The following is a 14,870-nucleotide window of genomic DNA, read 5'->3' as shown; positions in this document are numbered from 1 at the left end:
GTATCGTTAAATTTAGAAAATTTCGACAGAAAAATCATTCTTTTAACGAAATTTAACGGAATTTCGCGGAATTCCGAAATAGTAGTTTGTGCAACTAGTTGCAAAAAGATGATTTTTTCAGCACGAGTTGTACGTTTATCCAACGAGGCTTGCCGAGTTGGATAAATACTACGAGTGCTGAAAAATCGAGTTTTGCAAACGAGTTGCACACTCTATTTTTTGCAATGACGAAAATGGGCTTTGATATGATTAATCTATACCAAAATTGTACAATCGAATTTACTCCACATGATCACTCGTGCCAATAAATTATGTTGCGGCAGAGAACAATAAGATTCCATCTTATCGTGCCAAATTGCATAGCTTGAAAAGCTATGAAGCGATGAATGCAATTGCCTTTGGAAAATTGTGATGTTATGTCCAACAAACCATTTCATTTATTACGAGACGCTTAGAGTACACTATTTAAACACTCACCCAAACTAATTCAGCTAAATGTAGTCAAGTAACTACTGTCCCAATGTAGGTTTTTCATTATAGCTCGCAAATGAGTGCTATAATGTATATTATGCAACCCATTTGAGTTGCATAATGGTCATTAAAGCATCCATTATGTTGGTATGGAAAAGTAGGCCGTTTTATCACTCAAATGACAACTGTAAACCAGGTATTATGATCAGGAATTGCAAAAATAATTTTTCATAATTCCAATTTCCATATCATAAAAAAATTCGGCTGCGCCGCTTAGTAAAGCCATTCAAGGGGCCGTACACATATTACGTAAGCACTTATGGGGGGAGGGGGGGTCGGTCAATATCTTACGCTCCATATAAATAAAAATTCTTTTGTATGAAAAAAATCTTACATGGGGGGAGGGGGTGTCGAAAAACCCAGAAAAAATGCTTACGTAATAAGTGTACGACCCCCAAACTCTACTCAATATTTTATACATATAAATTCTTTCACTAAATCTCACTACATAATACAATTCTGTATCTTAAACAGAAACGCATTAAGCTTGCGACTTGCGACTTTGTAGATCTCATCGTTTTGGTATGCTATATTTTTATTTAAGTTTAACTGAGTTGTGTTTGTATATGTAACATGTAATGTATTCTGAGGCGTTTGTTCGATTTGTGCTCTTCTAGTTGTGGAAACTCTTCGAAAAGCGAAATAATTCTCACTGGACTACTGAATATTGTCCGTTTGAACAACCATTGTTTGAAAACAATGAAATGGAGATGGTGACGTTTCAGAAGTTTTCCTGATTTAGTAGATTGTTAGATCTTCGCAGATTTAAGAATGCTCCAGATTTGAGGCATTCTCTGATATCTTATTTATTTCGGAATCTGGAACTGATTCATATCTTTCCGATTGAGATCATTGTCATGACCTAAACTTCTACCTTCAGATATTTTTGATTCCGTATATCATGGAAATCTATATTTTTTCACATTTTCTAGATTCTTCAGATCCAGATTGTTCAAATGCTTCAAAATCGTACCGATTTTCTGTCACAATCGTGCCGGTGCAGTGTGTTTTCCGTAGGGCAGTTTGTTGTTAGTTTGGACGTGCTGCTGCTTTTAACAGTTAATATTTAGCAATAATCATAAATGTCATAATGGCCAAATACTATTTTTGTACAAAAAGCGCGTAAATAATCCCGACATTTTTTTTGCACGTATTCTCAACCATTCTTGCATTCAGGATTTCCTGTCTTATCATTTTATAGTGAAAATTTACTATGTATTCAAAAGTTATGGCAAAAACACTGTATTTTCATAATACACCCAGGTTTTTTTTACACGGTTTGCTTTTAGTCGTTTAAGACCTTTTGCGTCAATGAAACTATGAGTTAACCCCACGAAAAAATTCACAAAAAATCAAAGAAAATTCAGAGGGCATTTAAAAAGCTGTGGAAGTTCAGGTTTACCGAGAAATTAATGAATTCCAACCGTGTAAAAAAAACCTGGGTGTACACCAGAAAGTCACCGATGCCGCAAGTGGATTGTTCAGGTTTTTTTCTAAATAATAGACTACACCACTGCAAGTAAAATAAAACATAGATTTTTTAATTGCAGATTTTTTTTTATGGTGATTCGATTATCCGGAGTGAAAATAAAATCGATACTCCGGATAATCGAGTCTGACCTGTATTTGGAAGATTCTGTAACAAATTAATTAAGTTATGCTGTAGAGATGGTCGGGTTTCACATTTTGTAAACCCGAACCCGGTTTAGAAATTCCCTTCAAACCCGGACCCGACCCAAACCCGGAATGAAAAATCTTATCGAACCCGAACCCGACCCGTACCCGACAATTTTTGCAGTCTTAAACCCGAGCTAGACCCGAACAATTTTTTTGGCGAAAACTCAAACTAGATATTTTATATTTCTCTTAACATTTGAAAGTGTCTATCTAATACTGGCATGGCGATCACCTCTTTAGAGCTACCGACTGAATACAAGACAGTCTCGAATAAAAGATTAAATCATGTCCTAGCTCTCATTTTATTGCTAAAATCAGCAAATAACCGTATTTTTTACGGAAATTTGTTCTTCACTTTGCAGAGCTGCAGAAATAACGGCTATACAGATTCATCATGGAATTCGGAACGTTTTCCTGGGCTCCAGGAAATACGTGGCAAGTAGACTGTTCCACATAATCCGGGACGGGTTATGCCTAGGGAGTGGGTCATTTGGCATAAAGTCATTTGACATAACGCCATTTGGCATAAGGTCATTTGGCATAAAAAACATTTGGCATAACGGACATTTGGCATAATTGACTACAGCGACAAAAGTGAGGGTCATTTGGCATAACGGACATATGGCATAATTTTTGTTTATTCATAAAATAAATGACAAGTCTCAGTGGTGCTGTAAAAAAACCTGGAATAGTGAATATAACATAATCAAATACACAATCCTTCAAGAAATCCTTCCAAATACACAATCCACAAGAAAGCATGCATTAGCCGAGTATGGACCGCTTGCTCGGATGGTGGATGCAATATCTTTTTTAAAAGTAGGCGTTTGCTCAGATTAAGGCAATGGTTGATATTACCCTTTCTCAAAAAGTAGTTGCTCGCCCAGATTTAGGCAATGGTGGATGTGATCCCTTCTTTTAAAATAGACGCTTGCTCGAATTACGACAATTGTGGATGTGATCTCTTCTTAAAATTAGGGCGTTCGCTCGGCATAAGGCGATGGTGGATGAGAGCTCCTCATTAAAACTAGGCGCTTGCTCGGATTAAGACAAGGGTGGATGTGATCACTTCTTGAAAAGTAGGCATTTGCCCGGCCTTCTTAAAAAGTAGTTGCTCGTTCAGATTTAGACAATGGTGGATGTGATTCCTTATCTTTAAAAGTAGGCGTTTGTCCGGAATATGGCAATGGTGGATGTGATCCCACCTTTAAAAGTGAGCTTTTGGCCGGATTATGGCAATGGTGGATGCAATCTCTTTTTTAAAATAAGGCGTTTGCTCGAATTAAGGCAATGGTGGATATTACCCCTTCCTAAGAAGTAGTTGCCCGCCCGGATTTAGGCAATGGTGGATGTGATCCTTTCTTTAATAGTAGGCGCTTGCCGGGATTAAGGCAGTGGTGGATGTGATCCCTTCATTAAAACTAGGATTAAGGCAAAGGTGGATATGATCACTTCTTGAAAAGTAGGCATTTGCTTGGATTAGACCAATGGTGGATGTGATTTCTTATCTTTAAAAGTAGGCGTTTGTCCGGATTAAGGCAATGGTGGAAGTGATCCCTTCTTTAAAAGTGGGCGTTTGCAATGCAATGGGCGATTTGATCTCTTCTTCATAATTAAAAGTGATTGTTTTTATGAAAATAGAAGTTTGTTCAGAATACAGAATATAAGCGTCACAGAATCCAAAACTAAATTCACTCGTGTTTTCAAGGGCACACCACTCAATACGGAGGCAGTGGACAAGTTTAGTTTTTATTGTTTCAGCTTTGTAGTGTCGCAACATCCGTGGAATAATAAAAACGACAGTTGAGTGGTGTGCCCTTGAAAACGCGAGTGAATTTTGTTTTGGATTTCGAGATGCTTGTCCTTAACAGTTCCAAATTATGGCAAATGACCTACTTTTTTGTTGTGGTTCAAAATTATGCCAAATGTCCGTTATGACAAATAGCCTTTATGCTAAATTACTTTATGCCAAATGACTTTATGCCAAATGGCGTTATGCCAAATGATTTTATGCCAATTGACTTTATGCCAAATGACCCAGACCCTGATGCCTACATGCAGATAGCGTGAAAATGTTGTCAGCGCATCTCAAGGATATTATTGTTTAGGTTCAACTCCCACCGCAGCGCACTAAAGAATTCGTGAAAATGTGATGAAACGAAAAAAGGTTTTCATCTAGCAGTCACGATTTTCATTTATCTTCCAAGACTAATGGGCCAAACACAATTGATACGTTTGCGTGTGTATTGACAGTTTTCCCATGGAAAAACTGTCAAAACTCACGCAAACGTACCCATTGTTTTTGGCCCATAACTTCATGAAAAAGTGATGGATGAAAAATGCCCCTCACAATAAAAAACTCACAAAGAAAAAAAAGTAGAGTTTTGTATTGCACTCAACAGCTTTCATACTGCTTAGATCTGTTGAAAAGACCATTTTGGAAAGTTTTACAAATTCAATAGATCGTCATGAATTTGGTCTAAAATTTACCTGCATACTTTATTCAAGATGTTAATTGAAATGGATGGGTGGCACTTTGAATCTGTAATACTTTTCAAAATAGTGAACAGATCTTATCAATATGAAATCTGTTGGAAATATTAAGCGATATTATGAGATGAATATTTTCATGTTGTTTATGGTGAGGGGCATACTTTTGAAAATGGTGAATAGATCCAAAATAACCTGTTACTTACATATGTTTTTTTGTAAAATTAAGCTAGATTCTCCCTATGGCATTTGGGTCACAATTATGTAGAATGAAATCAGTAGTGATTCAGTTTCATTTCAAATTATCGATCACTATTCTTGTTTGAATCTGGTGCAAAATAGAACGAACTCGCTGGTTTCCCGAAATCATCCTTTTAAAATTTTCAATTAAATGAAATCATTATGTTGCTGCCAAGGAAGGGGCCGTAATTGCAAAGTGGATTTATCCGTAGATAAAATGACGCATTCATACACCAAAATATTTGAAACTCGTGATTCATTCGTGGTTCAAATCTGCAGTAAATAGAACTGAGCGTTATGACAGTTTTAAGTTTTTGACAACTGACTGGTATCAAAAATGAATCTAGAACAGCTGCTGAGCAAATAAATGTTGCAGATTCATATTCAAAATGAGGATTGCTGATTCAAAATGCTGATTTTGTTCTTAAGCCGTTACATTTAATAAATGTCCTACTGATGTCGGAAAGGTCAAGGGGGAGAGGGTTATAAAAGATAAATATTAAAATGAAAAAAAAAACAAAAACCTCCTCGGATTTGTTAAAGAATGTTTTGTAAAACCTTATAATTTTCCGATATTTTTGTGTCGCATCAAAACTTTATTTTAGAGAAAAAAATTCTAGGCGGTGCAATTTTTTTTATATACTGTAACGACCTTATTTGACTTTAAAAATGTTAAACAAAATTATTTCCTCTGCGGATTTTTTTTATTCCTTTGTTGCATTATCTATATAATGCTAAAAAACTTTTAATAAAAATTCCGCGGAAAAAAAATTCGTTTCGTTTCGTAAAATTTCGAATCAAATGGACCCGGATTTCGTTTCGAAGATTCGGAAGAAAAATTTAATTTCGTTTCGTTTCGTTCCGATCCAACAGTAGCATTTCTATTTTCGTTTCGTTTCGTTTCGTCAGGAAAAATTGTGTTATCGCATACCCTTATAAGGGACCCACATTTGTTTGCTAAAGTTTGGAAGCTTTTCGACTAGATGTGCTATTCAGCTCAGGATTCATCAAATATGCATTTGTCCTCACATTTCTCAGCACTACTGCAGTACCAACTATACGGTATTATAGAAAAATCTGAACGTCTCAATGTTTCCGTCTTTGATGTAATCCAGGTTCCGTTGGACCTCCAGTCGGTTCGCAACAACCCATTCCGTGTGCCCAAAATTTGATTTCTGCATTTTCATAATTTGATCTAGGTTTTCAGCTGATGACAATAAAGCTTCGACGGTTTTACACGCTTTTCCTTGCAAAGCACTGTTCAGTCTACACGAACAGATAAATCGACCCAAAATTTAAGTTTACGCACTGATGAGAATACCACAGAAAAAAATTACCCACAATTGGGTAGTTCAATTATCCCGATTGTTAAGTTTAAACTCGGCAGTTGTAGTTTTAAACTTGTTTTCGAAAACGGGCCAGTCCATAATATTCTCACTAAACGTAGGCAGCTCTCTCACATGTTGAGTTTGTAGAGCTTTGAATGCTTGAGCATCCGTCATGTCTGGTGTGACACAAGTATTGCGTGGAAGATCACTCCGTGTGTTGAGCTTTATTGTAGGTTGTTCATTCCAGTTAGGCAAATGAGACGCATGTATACTGAAATCCAAACCAGTGGGATCACGATTACTGTTTACTACACTTTCCACCGTAAAAATTTTGATGAAAAACATTATTTTGAGACCTATTTCATTGCCATGCAAACAAACTGGTTTAGATTTTGCCCGGTGAAAAGTGAACGATATCAGAGAGCCATCTTTGCAATTTGCTATCTTTTGGAAATGAAAGTCACATGGTGCGCTTAGTAGAGTAGTTAGGGGTTTCTTTCGTATCTAAAAGATATTCAAAACACGTTCTATTATTCGCTCATTTCTCAATCTTAAAAAGTAACGTCGATTCTATTTATCTCCTCCGAACCGGTGGCGATTTTTAGGCACTAGTATTTACAGCAAGAATATTTTTTGTTATCGAATATTTATGCACGCTCCTGCATCGATCGATCGGTTCGATCCACATTTTTTTTTCTCATTTCGCACTTCACATTCTAATCTCCTTAGAGTACAAATTAAACTACTAGAGGGGTAAGGGAAGGGGTAATCCCAGTTTTGATTCCACGTATTTTTGGACCAAAAGTGAAATTACCGGATGAAGGAAGTATTGTACACTTTTGCGGTACTTATTAATATTAGGAAATTCTCACACAGTTTCACCGAAGGACTGAAATAACAATGGAAATTAAATCCCACTTTAATATGTAGGATCACACAAATTTAAGCCGCATGACGTCCAGTGAAGCAAATCTCATTGTTATTTAAGTCCTTTTTCGAAATCTAGCGAGAATCATCAGTTAAATTCATTCACAGAGAGAGTTTTGTTCCCGTTGGAGGTCCATCGGTATTAACACATATCCTTAATCTTCCTAACACCTATGTGGAATAAAGAGTAGCTGCAGTTGATTTGTCACTAGTCTTCCGTAAAAGTAGTTCTATAAACATGCAAAAGTCTTCTAAGTCTACAGGGACATGGGATTGGAAAAGGTATGAACACTGATTTGTCTACCTAAATAGTTTAAATCTATCAAGTGTGTGAAAAAGTGGGGTGAGCCGCACAAATTTGTATAATTTAGATTAACCTAGTTTCTATTGATTGCTGATTGATGAACGAGTGCTTATTAGGGTTTACTATTTGCCTATCGGAATTTCCTTCTCTCACTTTCGCTTTCACACTTTTCGGCTGTGGAGTGGAAAATTGTGGCCCATAATGACGCAATACTGCAATACTGCGTGCCCCAAAGGGTTTCCGGGGTGGTCGGGTGAATGATATTTTGCTTCTTTTACTCTTCAGGTTAGGTTACGCAAACCTAGCCAAATGGATGTGCCTCGTTGTAGGTCTTGTCGTCTCTGTTTTCTTCTCCTCGGTTACCGTCTGTTCTGAGAGATCACATTTTCTCGGGTTCACTCTAAAATGAAGAATAATTGAGTTGATTGAATTTGGTCCCAATAATCGTCATTTTGCGGTATTAGACTGAAATTTTTAAAAATTGGATACTATTGGATTGGAATAGATTATTAGATTTAGTAAGACCAAATTGGAATAAAATGTGAAGATTTTAATGATTTTGTATAATATTCCGAAAAATTTACGGTATAGAATGTTATTCGTTGTTTAATGATCATCATACTTACTAAAATCTAATGAAGTTGAAAGTAGCAGGTCCTAGCGTGGTCTACTGGTTGCGTACTCTTTTCTACCGAATAGGGAACTGGGAAGAAGCATTTCGGGATCTCTGCGGGTGTCCTTACAAATCAATCTTATTGAACTAAAATCACTTGTTTCGCCTGCCGTGGTCGCTTCCGTCCTCGGTGCAGCATCGGTTGGTAATGTGGTATTGCTGCTGAATCCAAACTAGTGGCGGCGACTGGCGGCAGCGGTACTACGGTGGTTGGTGTTGCTCCAAAAAATACTATCGATCAATCGTTTGGCGGCCTCCGAAACCTCAAAAACCGGAAATCGGTCAGGACCACTTGGGTGTCCTTCTGTGCATTTTGGTTCGGGTGTCGAGGCCGTGTTTCATTCGTTTTCGTACGTTTGTTGTAGGAACCATCTTCGTCGGTGCTTTTCCCTATTTGTGTTTTTTTTACTTTAGTACATCATTCCTGGATGGACTCCGCCGCCCCGTTGAAAGTACACGTTTGGATTACTGCTCATCGTTTGTTCCAGGGTAGTGTAGAGATTGGCCTCGTCCGGACGCATAAAAAGGCCTGGAAAGAGATTCGAAAAAAAAAATTGTAAGACTAATGGTTTCAACTTAATTCGATTGTTTGACCACCGTCCGAAACACCAATACCGATATCAATAACCATTATGACACACAATTTTTTTACAGAAACAGATAGGATCATCCCAATGACCATTACATCTAGAGAAAATATTCCCATAATTAGATTGTACACGAGTTGATTACTGTGTTGAGTAATATAAATCGTTACTTTTGTACTTCACAACAACAAGCTTCGAAGACACCCTAATTAAATGAACATCATAAATCACATCGCTCTCGATTTCAACATTTGGGCTTATAGATCGGGGCGATCATCATCGACAATTGACTGGGTGCTGTGGAGATTTCACCGGTTACATTGTCTCCTTTCTTCTAACCTAAGCGTGGATTTTCTCTGCGGTAGTCAATTTATATATTTTTTGCGTCAAGTGAAATGTGATTTAGTCATGGCAATCCGCAGCCAAAGCGGAACTACTAACTGCCACAGCCGATTTACACTCTGTTTTTGTATTTTTTTTTTCCTAGTGAAGCCGAGCCATGAACTTGTCAATAATAATCGCCGGTGTAATTGGATTACGACAAGCTTCGGTCTCAGTGCTCTACGTGCTGTATGGAATTGCCCGTGCCTACGGCAATGACGAAGAAGTTGAATGCGCCGTTGATGTCGTCGTTTGAGAAGCCACATTTTTTGGGCCTTTTCTTCGTCAATGATTGAAATTTCTGGTACAAGCTTCAAGCTTGAACAAGGCACCCGCGATTTGGTTGACGACTCTCACGAAGGGGGAAACTGCTCGTTTACAGGTTGGATACGAATTTGTTGGTGTTCTGCTCGTAAGGTTTGAACATGAAGAAATTTAATTAGCTTTAGTCACTTAGTTTTAGTTTTGTATGGGCTAAGGTTTGTAGTAACCTGAAGCTAAGGTTTGAAGCGAGTATGTTTTATAAGTGGGAACAAGAGTAACAATGAGTTAATTTAAAAGCAATTACTGTAACACACGCGTGCGCTACCCTTTTCAAGTTCGATAAGCTGGTGCGCGTAATTCAACATGCACGACTGAACTTAAATTTAACATTTGAAAAGTCGATAAAAAAGGGAATTGTTCAATTAATAAGTAAAACATTATTGGTATACTTGTAGGGCTGGGTACCCGAGCAAAGTCTGAAAACATAATGAGAGCATATAGAAAACATTTGATTTGGACATCAAATTGGAATCATAATTTGTTTTCAAATATGAATCATCATAACTGATTACATATTTTTATTTCATTTTGCTGTAGATTTCTAAATTGTAAGAGCTGACATCAAACTACCCGAGCAAAGCTTGAGAGCAAATCGATAACTTTTGTTGTAGTGAAATCGCCTAATTTTGATAACTCAGGTTGATATCCTTTTGGTCGTTTTAACGGTTAAAAGATCAAAATCTACAGCAGAAAAATCTTACTGTGACATCAAATCGAAAACTATTCCTGCTATCGATGAGAGCAAATCGAAAACTAATTTTGATATTGGTTCTGATAACAAAATTAGTACACAGTTTGCTGTCAGATGATACAATTTAGAAATCTACAGCAAAATGAGATCAAAATATGTAATCAATCATTATGATTCATATTTGAAAACAAATTATGATTTCAATTTGATGTCAAAATCAAAATATGTTTTCTATATGCTCTCATTATGTTTTCAGACTTTGTAATCGAGATCAATATCAAATTTAGTTTTCGATTTGCTCTCATCGATAGCAGGATTAGTTTATGTGGTTTTTCTGCTATACATTTTGTTATTTTAACCGTTAAAACGACCAAAAAGATATCAAATTAAGTAATCATATTCGACGATTTCACAACATCAAAACAAGTTATCGATTTGCTCTCAAGCTTTGCTCGGGTAGATACCTTTTCGTGGTGTAGTACGGGGTCAGTTCTACAATGGTCGTTTTGCCAGCTACAGACAAATTCTGACCCAATGAATACCTTCCCAATATCCAATTCCGTATTATTTATTCCTTCTATCCCTAGTATCGGTATAGATAAGCGTGGCCAGGAATAGTAATTCTTTTTTTGCAAGCTGTTACGATAATCAATCAATAAGGGGGACTATACTCCATGATAAATTCTTTTGATTAGGGGTGGCGGAAATTCGCGATTTCGCGGAAGCCGCGAAATCCGCGAAATTTTAACATTTTCGCGAAAAACCGCGAAATTAACCTTTCCTCAGTCGATTTCTTGACCTAGTCAATACCAACTCGACAAACAATGCATTTTTTGACGCCTCGATTTTTTTTTTTACAGTGCAAAGTCCGAAACTGGTCGAATGTTGAGCCAAAATTAAATTGAAGAACAATTTTGTTTTTCTTTCAAATTTTAAAAATAGTTAGAGACGTAAAAAATATGGATTCTTTAGGAAAGTTTATCCTAAATAAGAGAATTAATCGATTGCACCAATAAAATTGTTTGACGGGAAAAGTCAATTTGGCCTCAAAGAATATAAAATTATTCGGAATGCCGAAGCGTCGAATAAGATGAAGCAATACTACTCGACACCTACCTCGCAATTCTGCCAACCGGGTTTGAAGTTTTTACGATCGGTCCGATCACTGGATTCGCAGCAAGCGAAGTTTTTGTCTGTTGATGACCTGTTCGATGGAATTTCAGAATGTGCAACCAACAAGTCTATGATACAGGATGAGCTATCGACCTACAAACATGTCTTTACGGAAATACAGGAAAATGCCGATCCACTCACGTTTTGGTTTGCAAACCAAGACCGCTTTCCTCAGCTCTTCAAAATAGCGGTGGAATATCTGTCTATTCCTGGAAACTCGGTAGATGCTGAACGTAGTGTCAGCCAGTACAATTTAATCAACACTTCCCAGCGCCAAAAGTTGACGAAAAAAATTGGGCCTACCAAGTGCTTTTGACTAGTAATGCAAAAAATAATAAAAAGTAATAAAAAAATTTAAATCATAAACGCAAAAATTTAAATAAATATGGAATCTACATTGTCTTTTTTTATTTTTTGTACCGAAATATAATTTACCGCGAAATTGCCGCGAATTTTCAGATTTTCTGAATTGGCTGTCCGCGAAATTTTGAAAATTTTGCCGCGAATTTCCACCAGCCCTGAATATGATAAATCTGTACCACAATGGTGGAATTTTAGTTACTTAACATGACCAATCTTACCGAAAAATCATGTTGCTGCAGAAAACAAACAGATTCCATATTATCGTGCCCCATTGTGTGTTCGACAGACCATAAAGCGAAAGATAAACCTGATTTTGGAAAATTGGATATCATGCCCATGAAATTATTTCATTTATTACGTGACACAAAGAATACACTATTTGCACACTCACCCAAGCCAATTTAGCTGAATGTGGTCATGTAACTATTGTTTTAATGCTGGTTTCCCATTATAGCATGGATTTTATGCAACCCATTTGAGTTGCATAATGTTCATTAAAGCGCCCATGTCATTGGTATGGAAAAGTAGGCCGTTTTATCACTCAAACGCCAACTGTAAACCAGATATTATGATCAGGAATTGTAAAAATTTGTTTTCATGGCTTGTTAAGGTTCAAAAATGTTCATACTTCTCTTTTATCGTTGTTCGTTATCTATTGACAGCGATTTCTGCAAACCCTGAAATTTAAAAATATATGCCAAAATTGTCCAGAAAATAATATGATGGCTGCCAATTTTGATAAACTCTGGAGAAACTTCCGAAAGAATGCTTGAAGAAACTTTCGAAGGAATTCCTGGAGAAATTTTGTTGGGAGGATGAAAAAATATTTTTTGTTCAGATTACTTTTTTTTATTTAATTGATCTTCGAATTTTTTTATCATGTATACATAGCAATCCAAGGACTCAAATTAAATTATTTAATTAAATATGTTTCAGGTCTTCCAATAACTTCCTGGAGTTTGGGCTTTCAGATCTCCACACGTAGATTAATATACGTATATCTACGTGGATTATAGACATTAAGATCTATTAGCTCCTTCTTGGAATGAACATACTATTCGTGATGTTTTGGATCAAATAGTATTTGACTTCTAGTTTAAGGCTTATCCAATCTGGTTACATGGATCACATAGAGCATAAACCATTTCTGGAAAGATCTAACAGCCAATAGGGCGTATATTCAAGGGAATTCTCAGAAGACCTGAACTAAAATAATTTCGAGGGCAAATCCAATTTGGTTCTATGTTATACAAAGCGCATTATCCATTTTGAAAAAGAGGTAATAACCGTATCGTGTGCAGACCTTTATGCCTAAACTCCAAAGAATTCTTGGATGAACTGTAATGGAAAATTTGTTAAACGCTCATCCAATTCAATTCTATGGACCACAGTCAGCATGAAGGAATAAAAAAATGCAAGCAGTTCTCAAGGTGCTCAAGGTCTATACTTCAGGCAATTCCATATTGGGATGCATATTTTTTCTATATCGGTAGGTATGAGTTATTTCTAATGATCCTAAAAATTGGAAAACGATCTGTTGCGCTCAATATTTTATTTGCCCAAGAGAAGCTCTGAAAATGAAAAGATCATTGTATTTCAACGACGTGAAACACAAAGTCAGGCAGAAACATAATTCTTAGTTTCTTAAGTTGCTACAGCAGTCCCTCCCCTTTCCAACCACGATTTTTTTTCAATACGCCACTAGTTTGTCACAGAGTCTCTTAATTCTCGTGTATACATGGATGAGACAGTGTGCCATGAGCTACAAAAGCTCACGTAGCACCGATTCTGTGCGACGAGAGAAGCTAGCGCGCGCATAAAATAACTGAGTGAGCGTGTCTCAATGTACGTCTCATGAGACTCATCTCATGCGCTAGGAATGCATAGTTGGCGTTACTTAGGCGACGATATTATTGAATGAAAATTTCCCGCCCAAGCTGTTTTACGCACCTCCGCTGTTGTTTGCAAAGGTTTGCCATGGGGTAACATAGGTACATAAGCTTCGTGAGACTCGCGTGCGCTAAATTTTATGTGCGCGTAGCAGTCGTTGCTCAATCTCATCCTTTTTTGTACGCGTGCATTATGTCTGGTTTGTCAGATGTACTATCGTTTTAACAAAAATCTGATTTTGTAACTGATGACAGACATGATTGTGTGGCGTTGGACAGGCCTATAAACATTAACAAGTCTTAAATACGGTTTCTCAGTCACATGACAGATCGTAGCAGCCATCGCATGCAAGAGACACATTCACAGTCAGTCAATTCCTCCTTCATCACGATGTGAGTCGCGAGAGTAAGCAATGTAAACATGATGGGTGATTCATATGTGCGATTTTGAATTACGCATTTGGCGATCCTGTCAGGAGTGTGTGCTGGCGTTGCTCATGGAATCACCCATCATGTTGTGTATAGATGTGTGCTTAGCAGTTTGAACGAGCTCCACGGGAAGCCGAAAAGAGGTTGGATAGGTGAAGCTTTTTTGCACAGGTAAGAAGCAATAGTTTCGTTATACAGGCATACCTCGATAGTACATGCAATTTACCTCGATAGTACGTACACAAGAAAAAAAACTTTTTTTTGTTTTGTTATTTTGCACGATTTTAGTAATAATTTTAATATGTTTTAACCATGGCACATGCGTGGGGTCCTTCATATGCTATACGTAATAATCTTACATCTGATTCAACCCATTTCGGGACGTATGGGTCATCTATGCACAGCGTTTCAGATTGGCTGTAAAACATCACAGATGAAAGCTAGGTCCCCACTTTCTTCAGCAATTTTTTTATTTTTTAGGATGTCGGTTTTGCAGGAAAAATATCAGAGGCCAAGTTAATTATACCATGGAGACCCACATAACCGAAACCCTGGGAAGATTTCGCTTCTGAGAGCATGCAGATGAATCTAAAATATTTGGATCCTATACCACATTGTTTGACAATTCTTAACACTCAATCATATTGAGTCATCCTGATTGATGAGACAGTGATCTATTTCCAGCAATACGAGACGTTCAATGTTCTCCAAAACGTTTTTCAGTTCAACCTAAGTTATCTGCCAGATCAACCAAAGCTTTTGTAATGTTTTCATCGTCGGCATATACCCACTCTGGTTCAATAGGCATCATGCAAACCCAATTTTCTTGAATACGAGATGTTCATGGTACTCCAAAACGTTCT

General features: G+C 37.1%; 1 protein-coding gene across 2 annotated transcripts in view; it reads right to left on the bottom strand.

Moving 5' to 3' along the window:
• Positions 1 to 6,791: 6,791 nt before the first annotated feature.
• The window catches only part of LOC134226650 (uncharacterized), a 354,697-nt gene continuing 346,618 nt past the window's right edge, over positions 6,792 to 14,870 (bottom strand). For both annotated transcript variants that reach the window (XM_062707547.1, XM_062707548.1), the window contains 2 exons: positions 8,124 to 8,699; positions 6,792 to 7,897 (listed from right to left, as the gene is read on the bottom strand). In XM_062707547.1, the coding sequence (XP_062563531.1) occupies positions 8,581 to 8,699 (119 nt within the window). In that variant the 3' untranslated portion in view covers positions 6,792 to 7,897; positions 8,124 to 8,580. The remainder of the gene's footprint in view (positions 7,898 to 8,123; positions 8,700 to 14,870) is intronic.

Source organism: Armigeres subalbatus, chromosome 3, assembly GCF_024139115.2.
Source record: "Armigeres subalbatus isolate Guangzhou_Male chromosome 3, GZ_Asu_2, whole genome shotgun sequence".
Classification (NCBI taxonomy): Eukaryota; Metazoa; Arthropoda; class Insecta; order Diptera; family Culicidae; genus Armigeres; species Armigeres subalbatus.
The sequence above is the reverse complement of the archived record's forward strand: the minus strand, read 5'-3'. Positions and strand labels throughout refer to the sequence as shown.